Source organism: Photinus pyralis, unplaced genomic scaffold (genome assembly GCF_008802855.1).
Source record: "Photinus pyralis isolate 1611_PpyrPB1 unplaced genomic scaffold, Ppyr1.3 Ppyr1.4_unclustered_Scaffold8373, whole genome shotgun sequence".
Classification (NCBI taxonomy): domain Eukaryota; kingdom Metazoa; phylum Arthropoda; class Insecta; order Coleoptera; family Lampyridae; genus Photinus; species Photinus pyralis.
Genome location: NW_022172364.1, coordinates 1 through 17,891, shown reverse-complemented (window position 1 = coordinate 17,891; position 17,891 = coordinate 1). Strand labels below are relative to the sequence as shown.

At 34.4% G+C, this 17,891-nt stretch overlaps 2 protein-coding genes across 5 annotated transcripts; one reads left to right on the top strand and one right to left on the bottom strand.

The window, feature by feature from the left end:
* The first annotated feature begins 2,694 nt into the window (after nucleotides 1-2,694).
* LOC116183015 lies at nucleotides 2,695-7,451 on the top strand. 4 transcript variants are annotated; one of them, XM_031503609.1, is made up of 5 exons: nucleotides 2,695-4,190; nucleotides 4,685-4,987; nucleotides 5,041-5,486; nucleotides 5,538-6,595; nucleotides 6,653-7,451. In XM_031503609.1, exons 1-4 carry the CDS (start codon nucleotides 4,074-4,076, stop codon nucleotides 5,539-5,541), a joined length of 870 nt encoding a protein of 289 aa, XP_031359469.1. In that variant the 5' UTR covers nucleotides 2,695-4,073; the 3' UTR covers nucleotides 5,542-6,595; nucleotides 6,653-7,451. The 4 variants fall into 4 exon arrangements, with proteins under 4 accessions (XP_031359469.1, XP_031359472.1, XP_031359471.1 ...); XM_031503612.1 differs by having other exon boundaries at nucleotides 3,416-4,190; nucleotides 5,538-6,585; XM_031503611.1 differs by having other exon boundaries at nucleotides 3,416-4,190; nucleotides 5,538-6,589.
* On the bottom strand, nucleotides 4,350-7,022 carry LOC116183014. Its single transcript, XM_031503608.1, has 3 exons — nucleotides 5,510-7,022; nucleotides 4,681-5,458; nucleotides 4,350-4,629 (listed from the first exon to the last, which is right to left on the bottom strand). Exon 1 carries the CDS (start codon nucleotides 6,996-6,998, stop codon nucleotides 6,066-6,068), a length of 933 nt encoding a protein of 310 aa, XP_031359468.1. The 5' UTR covers nucleotides 6,999-7,022; the 3' UTR covers nucleotides 4,350-4,629; nucleotides 4,681-5,458; nucleotides 5,510-6,065.
* Nucleotides 7,452-17,891: the final 10,440 nt, after the last annotated feature.

The following is a 17,891-nucleotide window of genomic DNA, read 5'->3' as shown; positions in this document are numbered from 1 at the left end:
TAAAATCTATTAATAATATAAAAAAATTTTTATATAATATTTATAAAAATAAATTTGTTTAAAATATTTAAATACATATTTTTAATACGCATTAAAATACAATACGTATTGATATATCACATTATGTTATGGCAATACATTGTAATGGTAATAATAATAGTATAGTAATAGTAATAATAATAATAATAGTAATTGTAATGATATGCTTATAGTTGTGATGATCTTAGCCTCCTACTATCTTGGTGGTTAACGCCAACTTCAAGTCACACTGGAATATTGAACCACATTCGGTAGTAGCGGGAATGCCAAACTAACATGGCTGCCTATTTGAATATTCTCGCTTACATTTCCCGCGAGAATCTATCACTCTGGGGCCACTCCGAGTGCACTAAGATCGTGATCGTCATGTAGGACACCTACGTCGTGTAATAACTGGGTTCTCAGCAGGCACTGAGGGCGTTTTATGGGTAAGGAACACCAAAAGCAATAGTTTGTCCGATCTTAGCGAAATTTTTTTTTCTGAATTCTGTGAACCTTCCTCTTTCCAACGAGCCATAATCGAGCCCGATCGGTTCATAAATAACCGAACGAGGGAGTTTTAAAGGGGGTCATGTCAAAAATTTTGAGTTTTTTTTGAATTTTGAGTGCCTAAATGGCCTCGTGGCCCAAAAGTAAGGCCGAATTTGGATTCAGAGCACCCCTTTTACTTATACATATCACCCAAAAAAAAATTTCAAGTCGATATCTCGATAAATAAAAAAGTTGCATTTTTTGACTTTTTCCTACGTCCCGGCATAGAAAAAAGTGAAAGTCCGGTAGGCTCCGAAATGGACAATTTTTCGTAATTTTCGTCGTAAATTTCGATGTTTGGTCAACCTCTCGGAATCGAACGAAAACTTGTTCTTAGACTAAATCGGGTGCGAGGAATCCAAATTTGACATTTATTTTGACCTGCGAGGCCATTTAGGCACTCAAAATTCAAAAAAAACTCAAAATTTTTGACATGACCCCCTTTAAAACTCCCTCGTTCGGTTATTTATCAACCGATCGAGCTCGTTGAGGGCTCGTTGGAAAGCTAAAGGATCAGAGAATCCACCACAAAAATTTGAGCCCGGTGGGTTACGTCACAGCAGCTGACCAAAGTTAGGGTGGATTTTCTCCGGAACCGGATGTCCGATCTTAGCGAAATTTTTTTTCTGAATTCTGTGAACCTTCCTCTTTCCAACGAGCCATAATCGAGCCCGATCGGTTCATAAATAACCGAACGAGGGAGTTTTAAAGGGGGTCATGTCAAAAATTTTGAGTTTTTTTTAAATTTTGAGTGCCTAAATGGCCTCGTGGCCCAAAAGTAAGGCCGAATTTGGATTCAGAGCACCCCTTTTACTAATACATATAAACCAAAAAAAATTTCAAGTCGATATCTCGATAAATAAAAAAGTTGCATTTTTTGACTTTTTCCTACGTCCCGGCATAGAAAAATTGGATTCCTCGCACCCGATTTAGTATAAGAACGATATTTCTTTCGATTCTGAGAGATTGACCGAAACCCGATACTTTTGATGGTAACTTAACCACATCCAAGTTTATTAATATAACTGAAATCTAACCTCACATAAGAAATGACGATGCAACAAAACGTTCAAAGTTGGGCATTTTTAGAATGAAGGTAGGCCATAAATAAAACGCATTTCTTAATAATATAAGAAGTCTTTATTTTTTGTCGGTCTCGTCTGTCGTTTTGGTCGCGTCGAAGTCTGGTCGGGTATTGGTGGCGATGGGGGCGAAGCTGGCGGTGCGGAAAGGTCGGGTGTTGGTGGCGGTTGGGGCGATGGGGAAGATGAGGAAGAGGAAGAAGAAACTGGGGTTGGAAGTCGAGGAATGTCGAGGAATTGCAGGAGGGAGTCTTGGGCCAAACCGTACAGTCCGTCGTCGTATACCGTTGTCTGTACGGCGTCGAAGGTCAGTTTGAACTGCCCTCGACGTCGCAGTCGCTGGAATGCGGCGACGGACTGTTCGGAGTACTGTTGGGGTCCGCGCAGCATCTCTTCCATCAACCCACGAAGCACTGCTACGCTCGGCCCACCTTTCGAATTCGGCAGCAACTCTATGTCGAGCCCGACGTGGAAGGCGACATAACAAAAGGCAGCCAGAGGGGACGCTACGTACATATCCATCTTCAGCCTTTCGAAGTGGTGACGGATGACGTCTTCAAGTTTTCGAGCTTGCTGAAGACAGACATAGCCACGCCAGTATCCTCTCCGCACTGCCTCGAAGTCTACGTCCTCCACGCGGTGGTAGGAGCGCAGCAGGTGCTGAAGTTTATTTAACTTCAGGGGTTGGAAGAAAATATCCTGTATTTATTCGTATTTAGTTTTTGTTAATTTATTAATTTCTTAAGTACTTACAGGAAGTTCCATTATAAAAATAAAGTGTACTTGTATAGGGTTACTTTACTTATGAGTAGCAGTAGGGTAAAAAAAAAATGTAGTGGCAATAGTTTTGTTGTTGTAGGCAACTAGATGCACATTCTTGTAGTTGGAGTTGCCTATACCTATCTAGACCTTGGTGACAGTAAGTTGTTTTTTGACATGACCCCCTTTAAAACTCCCTCGTTCGGTTATTTATCAACCGATCGAGCTCGTTGAGGGATCTTTGGAAAGCTAAAGGATCAGAGAATCCGCCACAAAGGGGTCGAAGGGTTACGTCACAGCAGCGGACCAAAGTTAGGGTGGATTTTCTCCGGAACCGGATGTCCGACTAAAACATGAAACCCGGAATCGAGTTTTCAGTGCCCTTTCTTTTACTCGAAAAATTCTGAAAAAATTACATGTTACTCGTTGAATTATTTCGGGAAAAAGTAGCAGGGTGAGTTTTCCAAAAAGAAGCGCATTTGGGCTCTATCCTAAAAAATCGTAAAAAAAAGGCGATTTTGTCAAGCTCTCGGAAATGAACGAAATGACGTTCTTATACAAAATAGGGCGCGAGGAATTCAAATAAAGCATTATTTCTTACCTGGGAGACGTTTTTTAGCAGTCATAGGGAATAAAAAGGGCGAATTTCTTCATTATTTGAGGTTACCGTCAAGATAACCTTCAAAAATTCAAATTAGCGGGCGATAAAGGAAGTACATCGATTGCAAGGGTTACATCGAATACCGCTAGATCGAAAGTTTACGTAGACTTAAAAACAGGGTTATGTTTTTTATTTTTAAAGTTTATTTGCAAAATTTAGAGAAGGTGAAAGAAAAAGAAACAGATGAAGAGAATGAAAACAGAAGTGAAAATGAAAACAGAAGTGTAATGAATGGTTAGTTGAATGGTTAGTGGAGGCTGCGGAATAGGTGTTCAATGGTAACGAAGCAAAAGTGTTGTTGATTAATTTGTTTGAAGAGTTTGACGAAAGCTTTTTTTTTAAGGTATTTTTGAATGATGGGGGCAATGAAATCAGGGGAAACAGCAGGGAAGAGGACATTGGCGATGCGGAGTGATAAATGTTTACTGCAACCTACCTTCGTGAAATGAGAATGAGACATGCGTGATCGAAATTTAAGAGAATGTGCAAGTGCGTAGATAGGAGAAATGTGGAGAAGAGTGCCATTATATAAATCATCAAATTGAACTTTTTGTAGTTGAAGACGTAAATTTTCTATAGACTCCTTCGTGGGATGGGAACGGTACTTCATTGCAAAGTAGATCTTCAACAAGCACTTTCGCTTCTTCAAGCAACTTTTGTCCCATCCTTTTTCTTGCAAGAACTTTGATATTTTCTTCAACTTGTCGATCTCGTTGAACAAATTGGCAAATGTAAAATGCATACTGAAATGTAATTTATTGTAACATCTTATTTATAACATTGATGAAAATTGTACCTAATTATTTTAAAACAATCTAGGTAATAGATTAACAAAATTCTATACTTAAATGACTTATTTTTAGAATATAAAAAAAATGCAAGTAGGCATTTTTTTGTCAATGTCAAAGTAACACGTTCTTCTGACATGTACCTAATTATTGTAAAACAAAATTCTATAATAAGTTCTGTCAAGCATCATTAATTAGTTCTCTTGATACATCATGTCTTGCGATCCTGAAGAGATAGTCGTACTGTGTGATCCTCCTGAGGAAGGAAGTGAAAGTGATGCTGAGGTTGACGTAGAATTTCAAAGGAGAGAAGTACAACACTTCAAAACTGTAAAATTTCGTATCTTTAAATTTTATAAAACGTACATTTAATAATTGGCAAATGTAAAATGCATACTGAAATGTAATTTATTGTAACATCTTATTTATAACATTGATGAAAATTGTACCTAATTATTTTAAAACAATCTAGGTAATAGATTAACAAAATTCTATACTTAAATGATTTATTTTTAGAATATAAAAAAAATGCAAGTAGGCATTTTTTTGTCAATGTCAAAGTAACACGTTCTTCTGACATGTAACTAATTACTGTAAAACAAAATTCTATAATAAATTCTGTCAAGCATCATTAATTAGTTCTCTTGATACATCATGTCTTGCGATCCTGAAGAGATAGTCGTACTGTGTGATCCTCCTGAGGAAGGAAGTGAAGGTGATGCTGAGGTTGACGTAGAACTTCAAAGGAGAGCAGTACAACACTTCAAAACTGTAAAATTTCGTATCTTTATATTTTATAAAACGTACATTTAATAATTACACAGGCATTCCGAGCGAGATGTAGGAAAGTTGCGGCTAACGAGATGTACCACAGGCTTCGTCGAAAGTGCAAATACAATCCCCGGGAATACAAATCGAGGCGGGCCTACGACCGGGTGATGAATCAGAAGGGTACCATTTATAGACGGAAGTTGATTGCCACCGGCAAGTTAAGTGATACCCTGAAGATGAACGCTGCGGAACGGTTGTTTGCCCTGCTTCCGGGGTACTTGCAGTGGGCGAAGATCAGGGTACTGGAGGACTGGAGGGAGAGAAATCGGAAGGCGAAGGACCGGTTGTACCAGTTGGTAAGCTCACATAATCACATCACCGTTCAATGCATGAATCAATTAAATTTTAGCAAAAACGACGACGAGAATTTGTTGAGCGGGCGTTGCGTTCGAGGGACACGGACCGCTTAATTATATGTTTCCTCAAAAGACCTCTTGTGCTGCAGAAAATATTCGCCGAAGGCGAAGATTTTCGACCGGCGATAAAGTTTCTTTTGGGGCAACGTATCACTAATTATGTGGTCCGGTTGGTGGAGGTGTTGCGGGAGAGTTCCACATTCCAAACGAGGGCTGAGGAATTCTTGCAGAAGGGGCGCCGGATGCCCAGTTTCGTACCGACCTTCGAAGCTGTGCATCGGGATAGTCCCTTTGTCGATGCGAGACATCCTCGGCTTCCGTTGATGTACCGTAAGCAACTGAACAGACTGATGTCTTCCAAGAAGGTGGTGGAGGCAATGGTCTGTGCAGTTCGGTGCAAGTGGAACTATCCTAAAATATTTCCACCCTCTATGACTGAGTAAGTACAACACCATAACTTACTTCATTATAACGAGGCCACTATTTTCAGGTAATTTGATTTCGTTGTGGCTCTTCTCTTCCTTCCTTTGTCTTAAATAATCGGTTTTTTACTTGCTGATTTGGTACATCCGCCTGGCAGCTGACAGATCTATAAATAGTCCATTTGTTATAAAAATACCTTAGAGAAGGAAAGATAAAGGAGGGGTAAGGGTACTCTTAAAATGTAAACAGCTGACGCCCTGAGGTACACTATATTGTCCACGAGTAAAATACATGCGGAGTTTATGCTTATGCAACTTAAAGTACAGGGAACGCTGCTGTAAACGCCCCGATCGGTTGTTCGATATTTCGTAATGAAATTTGCAAAAAGAATACGCTGCAGTGTAGTTTAAGTTGCTTATATAAACAATCAAAAGATCCCACTCCAAAGTTTGCCTATGAAATTAGATGCATTACCGAAGATCGGAAGTTTGACGTTTGTGAATGTCAAATCATAAGGTGTTTTATGAGTGAAATAGGTTATTGTCATATAGGTTAGTCGTACGGGAAATAATTTTTTAAAAAAAAGGAAGTGTTTTTATTGTGGGAGGCTGTCGATGATTTTTCTTAACGTTTCTCGTTGTTTTTTGCCGGGTTTTACAAAAGACGGTATCGGTTCTGCGCGATTAAATACTTTCACAAAGTGTTCGGCAATTTTGAATCTCCCCCTGCCCTTTAGCTCCACAATGTAATTTATGTGGCGAGTTACTCTGACCACGTCCACACCCTCGCCCAGCCAATAGCCCATGAATTTGGCTTTCGCCCAAACCAAGTCCCCTACATTTATGGGCGGTGGAACGGTGGCCAGAGGATTGACAGGGTCGGTAGCTGATGGTGAGGGCGAAGATGATGAGGAGGAAGATGAGGGCGGAGAGTGTCGGATCGGCGACGGCGATGCGGGGTTCGTCACGATGTCGTCCCACCCGGCTTGTGCGCCCGCGTTTGATGGACCAGCAACAGCTGCATCGATCGCTGCCCGTTTGTTCATCTGCCTTGAACGTGGCCTACTTCCGTCCGCACAGCGATGGACCTCAATAGCGACCGAGATAGCGACCGATGTAGGTGCAGGTAAGACCGTGGGCTCCACCGCTGTGTTTTGACTTTCATTTTCCATGTTCAATGCAGATGAAGGACCGACAACATCATCAATCACCGCCGTTGCTGTGTCCTCAACACCTGCCGTCGACACATCCGTCGAGGACGACTCCTGGGACGACCTTTCTCGCATCGCTTTTCTCCCCCTTTTTTGCCTTTGTGGCCTTTTTTGGTACACTTTTGGCTTTATCTCGTACCAAAAAGGGGGAAAAAGTCGGAGCGCTTGCCCCAGCAACTCTTTTGCCTCTTCTTCGGAGCCGGCTTCGGCCACAAAATCGTTTACTTCGCTTTTCTGCAGCAATGTTTTCAATATTTCGACTGCTTCTGTTGGAGGGGGGGCACTTAATTCAAAAATCGCTTGAATTATGTATTCCATTTTAGATTTGCTGTACCCGCCTTTAGCCGTTCGCTGTTTAACTCCCTCCAACGCAGCCGAGTGGTCCAGTAAATGTGCAAGGGCCGCAACAGGGGATAGGGAAATGACGTTTTTAGTTTTTAGATCGTCGAAATTGTGTCGTATAAATTCTTCTAATTTGACCTTCGTATCCCTTGTTGCGTAACCCTTGTAAAATTCTTTGCATATCTGGTTGATATTAATTTCGGCCGCTGTTTCATACTGCCGTATTATGTTTTTCAAAATTTGTAGCCGCACCGGTCTGAAGAAGAGGCTCTAAAATAAAGTAACGATTTGTATTTGTCTGTTTGTCTGTATGTCGTTCGTTTTGTACAATTAATTATAACAGGCGATCCGACAGGTCGCCTTTGGAATTTTTCTTTAATTTTAATTTGAACTTCCAAAGGCCACTCGATGGACGTTATAGATATTATAGTTTGTATAGTTACTTACATTAATTGCTTCCATGCTTCCTAAAATAATGATGTATATTTAATTAATTAAATTAAATGTAAAAATTAAATAAAAATTAAAGTTTTGAAAAATGTAATAAAAAAAAAATAAAAGTTTCGTAGAATAATATAGCTGATATAAACGTGTACTCAAAGAGATTTGGAAAGGAATGAAAACATAAGGTGAAATATTTGCATATTTGATATCAGTTGTTTGTCAATCGAACCAAATTTTAATTTTGATGGATTATCTGAACTTATCCCAGAGAAGGAGCGCGTAATTTTTGAAGGGGACCCGGTTGATAAATAACCGAACGAGGGAGTTTTAAAGGGGGTCATGTCAAAAATTTTGAGTTTTTTTTAAATTTTGAGTGCCTAAATGGCCTCGTGGCCCAAAAGTAAGGCCCAATTTGGATTCAGAGCACCCCTATTACTAATACATATAAACCAAAAAAAATTTCAAGTCGATATCTCGATAAATAAAAAAGTTGCATTTTTTGACTTTTTCCTACGTCCCGGCATAGAAAAAAGTGAAAGTCCGGTAGGCTCCGAAATGGACAATTTTTCGTAATTTTCGTCGTAAATTTCGATGTTTGGTCAACCTCTCGGAATCGAACGAAAACTTGTTCTTAGACTAAATCGGGTGCGAGGAATCCAAATTTGACATTTATTTTGACCTGCGAGGCCATTTAGGCACTCAAAACTAAAAAAAAACTCAAAATTTTTGACATGACCCCCTTTAAAACTCCCTCGTTCGGTTATTTATCAACCGATCGAGCTCGTTGAGGGCTCGTTGGAAAGCTAAAGGATCAGAGAATCCACCACAAAAATTTGAGCCCGGTGGGTTACGTCACAGCAGCTGACCAAAGTTAGGGTGGATTTTCTCCGGAACCGGATGTCCGATCTTAGCGAAATTTTTTTCTGAATTCTGTGAACCTTCCTCTTTCCAACGAGCCATAATCGAGCCCGATCGGTTCATAAATAACCGAACGAGGGAGTTTTAACACACATTTATAGATTAATTCAATAAGGCAAATACCTCACCTGATATAACAAAGCAAAAGCACACAGCAGTTATTAAGGTATAACAAAATACTTCAAGACAAGCCGTACTTTACACTTCAGCCGGTTACAAGACAAAGACCATGAACACACATGTTAAATCCTATTTATTTGACCAACCCAAGCCACGCGGTAATTTGATCTGCTAATACCCCTAAACCACCCCAAAATCCCCATTCCCTGCATTTCACGCATTTCTAAGAAAAAAGTGGACTGCAGGTGCCTGAAATTGTAAACACATGTCGTCTTCCAAGAAATTCCATCCGTCTCATCTTCGCTCTCTTTCCCTTTTCTGTAATCCCACCAGATTTCTGTTGGCAGCTTGTGTAACCTACATGATGTATAGGGTGCTTCGTATCGGCAATCATATTCACAGGACGTTGTTAAGGTTGGGGCATCTCATAGTTATTTATTATATTTTTTTTATAAATTAAACTCCTCAATATTTTTTTTTTTCTGAACTAACAAATCTTCACTAACATATCTTTTTAATACGATAGCAGGTATATATATGTCTTGAAGATCGTTGAACATAATGTTAGGAGAGTTTCTCCATTTATCTATTTCTATTAATCTGTTATCTTCATTATATATCATATTTTTTTTTGAAAAATATTTTTTCCAAAATTCTATCTCTATATTATTATTTTTTTCATTTTCATCTTCTACTTTTTTATTTTTTGTATTTTTATTAAATACTAAACAAACTTTATTGCTTGTTTCCATTGTATATTACATAATATTAATATTTTTCTATTTAATATAAATCTAGGATCTTTTCTTAAGTTAATAAAACTAGTATTTGGTATTAGTAAATCATTTCTAGAATGGTATATATTTGTAATTTTTTTATAATTAATAAAAAATATAATAATATACAAAACAATAGTTATTAATAAAAAAATTATAATCAAAATAATATAATTTTCAAGTTATATTTAAAAATTTATATAGATAATATTCTTTTGGATTATTATATTCGATATCAGATAATAATGTAGTTAAAGATTTTGAAAATTCACTTAATCCACAATTAGATGCTTCTCCACTATTTATAAATTTAAAATATATGGGAACTGTTGAAAAACAATTTTCTATTTTTAAGATATCTACATCTATATTTTGAGTTAATTCTATTATATTCTATACATGTTTTAATAAAACCTTTATTAGAATTTACATCTATTTCAAAAACACTAATTCCTAGAGTATTTTCAATATGATTACGAGTTTCTTTATCTACATTTAACAACACTTCTTTAATTGATTCTATGAGAAGACTGAATGATGAAGATGTATTTGATGTACATTTATTTTCTATTAAGATTCTACAATTTTTTGATAAATTAGCTTCAATTTTTTTAAATCGTATTAAACAATTAACATTAGCTGATGATTGTATTTTTGAAAGTTTTTCGAAAAAACTTTCAGATACTAAATTATATAATAAAATACCTTTTTCATTCATAGAATATATATTTAAAATATTAGAACTCATTATTTAAATTATCGTAAATTATTTGAAATTTTATTAGATTAGACTAAAATAAAATAAAAATGAATAATATTGATAATCAAGATAATTATGTTTTTTTACAAATAGGATTATGTGTATCTAAAGAGAATAAACAAAATATGATATTTGATGTACAAGATGATAATATAAATAGTAAAATAAAAAAATAACATTAAAAGATTTATATAATGAAATAGAATTAGTAAGAAATAATACAAAAAATCTAGAATATCATGAATTTATAATTAATAACATAGATTCTTATTTTAAATTATTTTTAGATATTGATTTATCTTTAAAAGATGAAAATATTGATTTTGATAATTTAAATTTTGATAATGAAATAAAAAAAACTATTCAAGAAGTTGTGGAATTTTTAATAAATAGAGAAGATATAATAATTGATAAAAAAATAGAATCTGATGATATAAAAAAAGATATAAAAATTACAAAATCAAATAATCCTTTGAAAATATCTTTTCACGTAATATTTAACAATATTTTATTAAACCAAAAAACTTTAAAATATTTAAAACATGTAATTGGAGATCTTATAAAAGAATCACAAAATATATTAACAACAAAAATCGATTTACATGTGTTTAGAGAAAATACACAATTACGTTTCATATATTCTATAAAATCAGAAAATGATAATTTTTATCAGCAAGAATATAATGACACAATCTCTAATTATAATGATTTAAAAAAATATTTATTTACATTTGTGGATTTAGAGTATGAAAATAAGGATAGTTTTATATTAGAAATAAACAATAATAGTAAAATAAATAATATTATTTCAAATATTAATAAAAATGAAGATACTATATTATATCCTCACATAATGTTTCTTTCTGGATATTATTTATATGCTTTTATATTACAATATGTAAAAAAAAAACCAAAGAATATAGATGTTATAATAAAAAGAGAAGATAATTTTGAATTAGACGAAAAAATTGATTTGGAATTCAAAATATCTTCAGATAATCCTTGTTGGTGTTTAAAAAATGAACATAAAAATAAACATTATTTAATTTTTAAACCTAACAATATATGTGTTATAAAATATGGAAATAATTTAAACTGTATAACTAAATTTATTCCATACCCTAGACTTTCATTATTCGATATGTGTAGATATTATATTAAATTAGGAAATGTTATTCGAATATCATCAGGTGAATATGTTTATTGGAATGGAATTATGTGGATAGTAATAGAAGATGATACACAATATAAATCATTACTCTTAACTAAACAAAATAATTTTTTACACATGGATAAAATATTTTTAAGAGAAAAAGCTCCACCAAAAATACGAGATCATTTTAAATCTTTATTGGTAGAATCAAATATTATTCCATTTAAAAATCCATACATTGTTCCATCCTCGGAATAAGGTGGGGGAGGAAAATCCATAACAGAAGAGATTGTATTGTAGCATTCAATGAGGGAGGTCGACCACTCTTCATTGAATGCGACAATACAATTCTCATCAAGAATAAATGATGGTACTTCCTCAGAGGTAATAGATACGGACGGTATTATTGTTTTAGATAATGATTGTGTACAATCTGGTATCGTTGCTTCAGATGATGCATGTTGTGTACATTCATCATCTGAGACAACAGTACAGTCCGCATCAGACACTACTAAAGGCTCTGCTACATCACTTACCTCAACTATATTCTCTGTAGGTGTTATGCTATCAAAAATTTCTGCTAAATTAAGGGGTTCATCACACATTTTTGACGGCGATAAAGTCCTCTCAATTAACCATTCTAAGGTCTCCGGGAAGTCCTTATAATCATCAGCAGAAGAAGGAATCTAACAATAAAATAAGATTTTCCGCACGCCGATGGACCTGCAATTATTGCTGAGAAGGGATGTTTGAATTGGCACGCCATTTGTCAGCACGCTTAAATTACTACTACTGAGACTTTTACTAATATCTTTTTATATATATATGGGAATGTTGACCCAAAACAGTCATCATCGTCTTCAACATAACATGCCATAATAAAACTGTATATTTCATAGAAACAAACAAAAATTTTGTACTTATCTCCAACGACCAAGTCCTTTACATGCTTGAAGGGTTTGCAGAAAGTGCTGATATTCAACTCGTTTAAGTCAAATCCGCATTCGTGAGCCATTGAGTTTTGATTATCTGTAATAGGTAGCCGCTACAAAAATCCTCCGTAGTAGTAGTCATCGATACGAATACACTTTGCCATTCTACGCATCGATGTTTTATACAGTAAAAAAGCGGAATGGCACGGCTCATTTGTATTTATATTAAGTACGTAGTTCTGGTAGCGCAGTAGGGAAGTAGGAACGAAACTAATTGGGCGGAAAAACACGGACAGGCAAAAAAAGATCCCGCATTCCCACGCCCCGAGAGCCAATACCAACACCACGGCTGTCGAAATAAGTCGGCGCAAAACTGAAAGAGGCGGTAAAAGTTCCCACACAACTCCCACAACGCCCCGGGACGCGCATGCGCACATGACAGAAGTGATCCAAAAATGACCGAAATTGACCTTAGAATTTCTTATGGGAAATAAAATGGGATTTTGACCAAAAGTGGGCCAGAACTCTCATAGCCTATCTACTTCTATATACTGCCTATAACAATTAGACAAACTGTTTATACAACTCCTTTCATATAAGTTTAAGTAACTAAAACTAATATCTATAAAATAACTATTATCAAACAACTTAATATCTATATGGTCCTTAACTTTATTTAAACTACCTATTAGAATGTCTACAAGTTCTTAACTAGAAATTATATAACTATTTATCTCTCTCACTCGTCTAACTAACTCTGCGTCCGCTTCTTTTTCAAGCTGTAGTAGGTCTCTATCGATATCATCTAGTTGCTTCTTTTTCCACGACAATTCCGTTTGGATATCGATTGGTAAATTAATCCATTCAGAAGGTCTCCGCAGTATTTTTAGGGTATTTTTGCAAATTTATTTGTAAAAAGGTAGCTCTTAATCTCACTTTGGTTGGCTGGCAGTAGTCCGTAAAACAATGCTTGTAGAAATTTGGTCCAATTGTTTTCAAGTTAGTGTGGTCGGAAAGATCTTGTAAACACGCACTCCTCCTGCGTGGCGAAATTTTGTCTTTTTCCCTACGGGCGAAATTAACCACCTTTTACAAGGCTCGCGTCTTCGAGGGGACGAGAAGTATCCAAAAATGGAGTACTAAAGGGTTTTTTTAACAAGAACTTTGTTTTCTAAAACAAAAAATTAGATGAAGATGATTAAAATTTTTATTGAATTACAAAGAGAAAAGTTGGGCAATTATGAATGAAAAATGATATCTGGCAAATGTCCACCACGAGCACGCTGACAGATGTCGATTCATTCATCAAAGCTTTTAATCACTTTTTGGGAAAATGACGGGTCTATTTCGTTAATCACATCACGGATTTTGAGTTTTAAGGCTGCAATCGATTCGATTGGCTCCGTATAGACTCTGTCCTTAACATAGCCCCACAAAAAATAATCCAGTGGTGTTAAATCACACGATCTGGCTGGCCACTTAACAGCTGAGTTTCGTGAAATTATGCGATCAGGAAATTTGGTTTGCAATAAATTGATGGTTTCATTGGCCGTGTGACATGTGGTACCATCCTGTTGAAACGTTGCCGACCTAAAAAAGACATAATGCGCATCAGCCGAAACAGGGTATGTGCAAGTTACCCCATTTTACGGTATATATATTGATAAAGGTCAGAAACTAACTACAAACTTCGTCTGTAATTAAACGAGGCTGTGTTTTCCATCGCTAGACCTAAGTGCATTTTTTATGTGACGGATCAATAAGCTTGCGAAGTAAGCAATGCCGGAATGACTCGAACATGTGATGAAAATACACGTGGCTACCAAACATGCATGAAATTTACTGCTTGGGCATTGAGAAGGATTTCGATCAAAATTCCACGTGGTCGGTAGGTTACAGATTAATCGAAAACCCGATGGCTTTATACAATGCGCTCGAATGAACGACCGACTATTAGTGAAACTATAAGCTTCTGTATTCTGGCAAAAATGCAGTAAAAAGCTTATTCTCGCCTATTTAATGACATTAGGAAGTATCGATAAGTATATGATCCTTTTTCGCGAAGATTCTACTGGTCTAATACGTGTTTGGAGCAAATTTGTTCAACATTGAAAAATTGATTATCTATGGAGTATGATAGGCATTAATATGGTCCGGTATACTTACATGACGGTCCACGGAACTAATGATTTCGATTTCGGACTCATCCTATTTAGTGACATTAGGAATTATATTAGTAAGTCATGCGGTCTTTTGTTAAGGGTGAATTATGTAATGCCTAAGATCTTGTGGATGTGGATATTGCTTAAAAGTTAATCATTTGCTATTAGTTGGAATTAAATTTGGTCAATATCTCGGAATTGAACGAAAACTGTTCGTAAAGTAGATCGTATGGGTCGGCTTTCTTTTTAGCGTTGATGACATTCCGGGTATAGGTATAGCCTTTGGTTTAATTTTTCCCAAACGCTTTTCTTTTTTGCAAATAGATTTCGCGCTTTCTTTTTCTCTAGGGGCGAAATTAACCACCTTTTGCAAGGCTCGCGTCTTCGAGGGGTACGACATTAGGCGCCCAAAAGTTTCTTAGAGCTCTAATCATGGTCTCTCTTTCTTGTGTCGTCAAGGGATGAGAAGTACCCAAAAAGTGAGTACTATTTTGTGGCGGGTTTTTAGCGACATCCACCAAAATGCGAATTGCGGGTGAACGGGTGTAAGGGTTGTTGGTGGGCACGCGGGTAGCTGCAGCCGTGCCCCAGAGTCGCTAAATAAAATCTAGGTACACCGTGTATATATACACTCCACAGAATACAGCACTATTATTAACGTATATCAAACGGCTTCCTAATAGTATCTCAAATATCTTAGTAAACTTAGAACGCTAAAACGTTCAAAGGCTTTTAAGAGTAACATAGATTTTGCAATGCAGTCGCAGCAGCAACTTCATCACATTTTATTTTATTTATTGAACGCGTTTGCTTTTGCCATTACCTTAATCCAGAATCCAAGACCGTAACCTTTGATCCAGCATCCAAGACCTTGTGACGTAACCAAATTCAAGATGGGGCACGGTGCTCGTGTTCTACTTGCATTTATTGCAGTGCCATGCATCCATTTATTATCAAACAAGGATTTGTAATCATCACTATACAGTATACTTTCTTCAAATCCCTGATTTATATATCTACCAACAACATATGGAGGTGAGACCTTCTCGACCATAGTAATATGAAGGTTATTTCCTCTTCATCGATGACTTTACTGAACCTTACTTTCTTTAAATGCCTCGACAGTACAAGGGAGACACTATCACCCCACTACTCTGACGTCATTTGACCTTCCCTTTCACTTTTCCTTTCACTTTCCCTTTCACTTTCTAATGATGTTTTTGTTTTTGTGTTTTTAATGCCCTTTCTAATGACTGTTTTTTACTTTCATTTCTAATGTGTTTGTTATTGTTATGTAAAGACCTTAATGTTGTTGTTATTGTAAATTCTGCCTTTCACTGACGTCAAGTAGTGCCCAATTGGTTACGTCTTTTTTCGAATATGTGTAGTCTGGAAAAAATTAAAGTTGGTTTGAATGGGGGTCGAACCACTGTCCAACATTGAAGTAAGAACAAAAGCCACTCGGCTAGCGAGTCTGTTACTTTAGATAACTAAAAAAGTTCTATACAATCGTAAAATCATCGATAGATTGGAAGATTTGAATTACAAAGAGATGAAATGGATGGTGATCTTCTTGTGTGTACCATTTTTTTCAGGACTGGTAAAAATTGTACTTTGGGAGATTCGATAATTACAATCTTAACAAACAAAGAATGAGAGAGGTGTATTTTTTTATTAGAAAATAACATGTTAATTATTCATTCGTTCTTCTTCTCCTTTTTTTCTCCAGGAGGACCGCACACATCTGTCATCTCGTGGTTTAGCAGGATCTATACAAAATAGTATTAGCATTCATAATAATAATAATAATAAAAAGTAACAATTTCTTAATTTATCAATAATTTCCTTAATGTTTTCCGGCAGAGGACTGTACCCTCTAAACGGATCCTCTTTTTTTTCTTCCTTCTCTGCGTTGTCTGATTGTTGTTGTTGTTGTATAGTATCTTAGAAAAACGAAATTAAAAGCTGTATATTTCTTTAGTTATGGTTTAAAAAAAAATAAATAATGGATATTTTTATTTACATAAATTAATTCATTAATATTTTAAAATAAATAGTTAATATATTATCATAAATGTTGCTATTTTTAAATATTTGAAATTCGTCATTATTTAAATTATAAGTTATACTTTTTTCTGCGTATTCCTTTATAATATTTTCGTCATATTTACCAAATTTACCTATAAAATAATCATCATTTTTCATTCATAAAACTTTTAAAACCTTCTATTAGATTTAATAATGACATTGAATTAACCCATGAATCTATATGAAAATTAGTTAACCCATTAATACATATTTTCTTATTTATTAAAAATTTTCCATTTGGAGTTAAAACTATTATATCAGGAGCACTAAATGGAAAATTATTCAATAATAATCTGATATGATAAAATCCATTAGCAAATGGTGTATCCTTTGATCCTTCTAAAATAAAATCTATTTGTGATAAATTTGTTAAATTATTATGTAAAAATATATTTTCTATTTTATTTTTAAACAATTCTTTAAATTCATATAACAATCTTTTTTCTTTACTAATTTGTTTATTCATTTTGAAATGGAAGTAGAAATTGATATTTTAAAATAATAAATATTTATTTTCATAAAAAAAAAATGATTTAGATCATATGATCATATTTTTTTTAGGTAAAATATAATCATCGTCCACAAGATACCGTTCTAAAGGACTAATTTCATAATAACTTTTACCATCCCATGTATTGTTATTATATGTAAAATATTTTTCAAAACAACCATTGGATAACAAAGAATAAATATAATTTTCTCTATAATTTTTAAATGTATGTATATAATTTTTAACGTCTAGATCAGACTCTAAATTTAAATAATTTAGATTTCTATTTCTATTTTTATCACAGTTTAAATAATTTTTTTCTAGTATTCAATATTCATATATTCTAAATTTTCTACTATACTATAATAATATTCGTATACATCATTAAACATTGAATTTATTATGAGATTTTTCTAATAATTATTGTTATATTTTTCGTTAAAATTTGTTTTTTGTCTATATAAATAATAAATCCATTTTAAATGGAAACCATCCTGAACATTTATTATAAAACATATATGTATAATAATTTCGTAAATCTATTTCAGTTTCCGGAATAAAATTTAACCATTCGTTATCGAGAATTATTCTTATTTTATCATTCGAAAAATTTTTTTAATAACGTAATTTTACATATATGACTACTGATTCGATAAATTTTTCGCTATTCTTATACAGATGATAATTTTTACATGTTACTTTCATTAATTCGTAATGATTAATACAAAATTCGTGAATAGTTACAACGTTACAATATCTAAATTTACAGATTTTTGTGTTTGTGTTTTTGGTCTTAAAAAACGATGTAATATAACATAATGTATTCATTGTATTAATATATATTTGAAAAATTTAATAATAATCAACTAAATAAATCAAATAATATTTTTAGTTTTTCCAAGAATATGAAAATATATATGTAATAATTATTATATATATATATATATATATATATATATTGTTGTGAGACCTAACCTACACTTCTGGGAATCCCACAATTTCCCTCTAGCTAGCTCAGTTGTAATT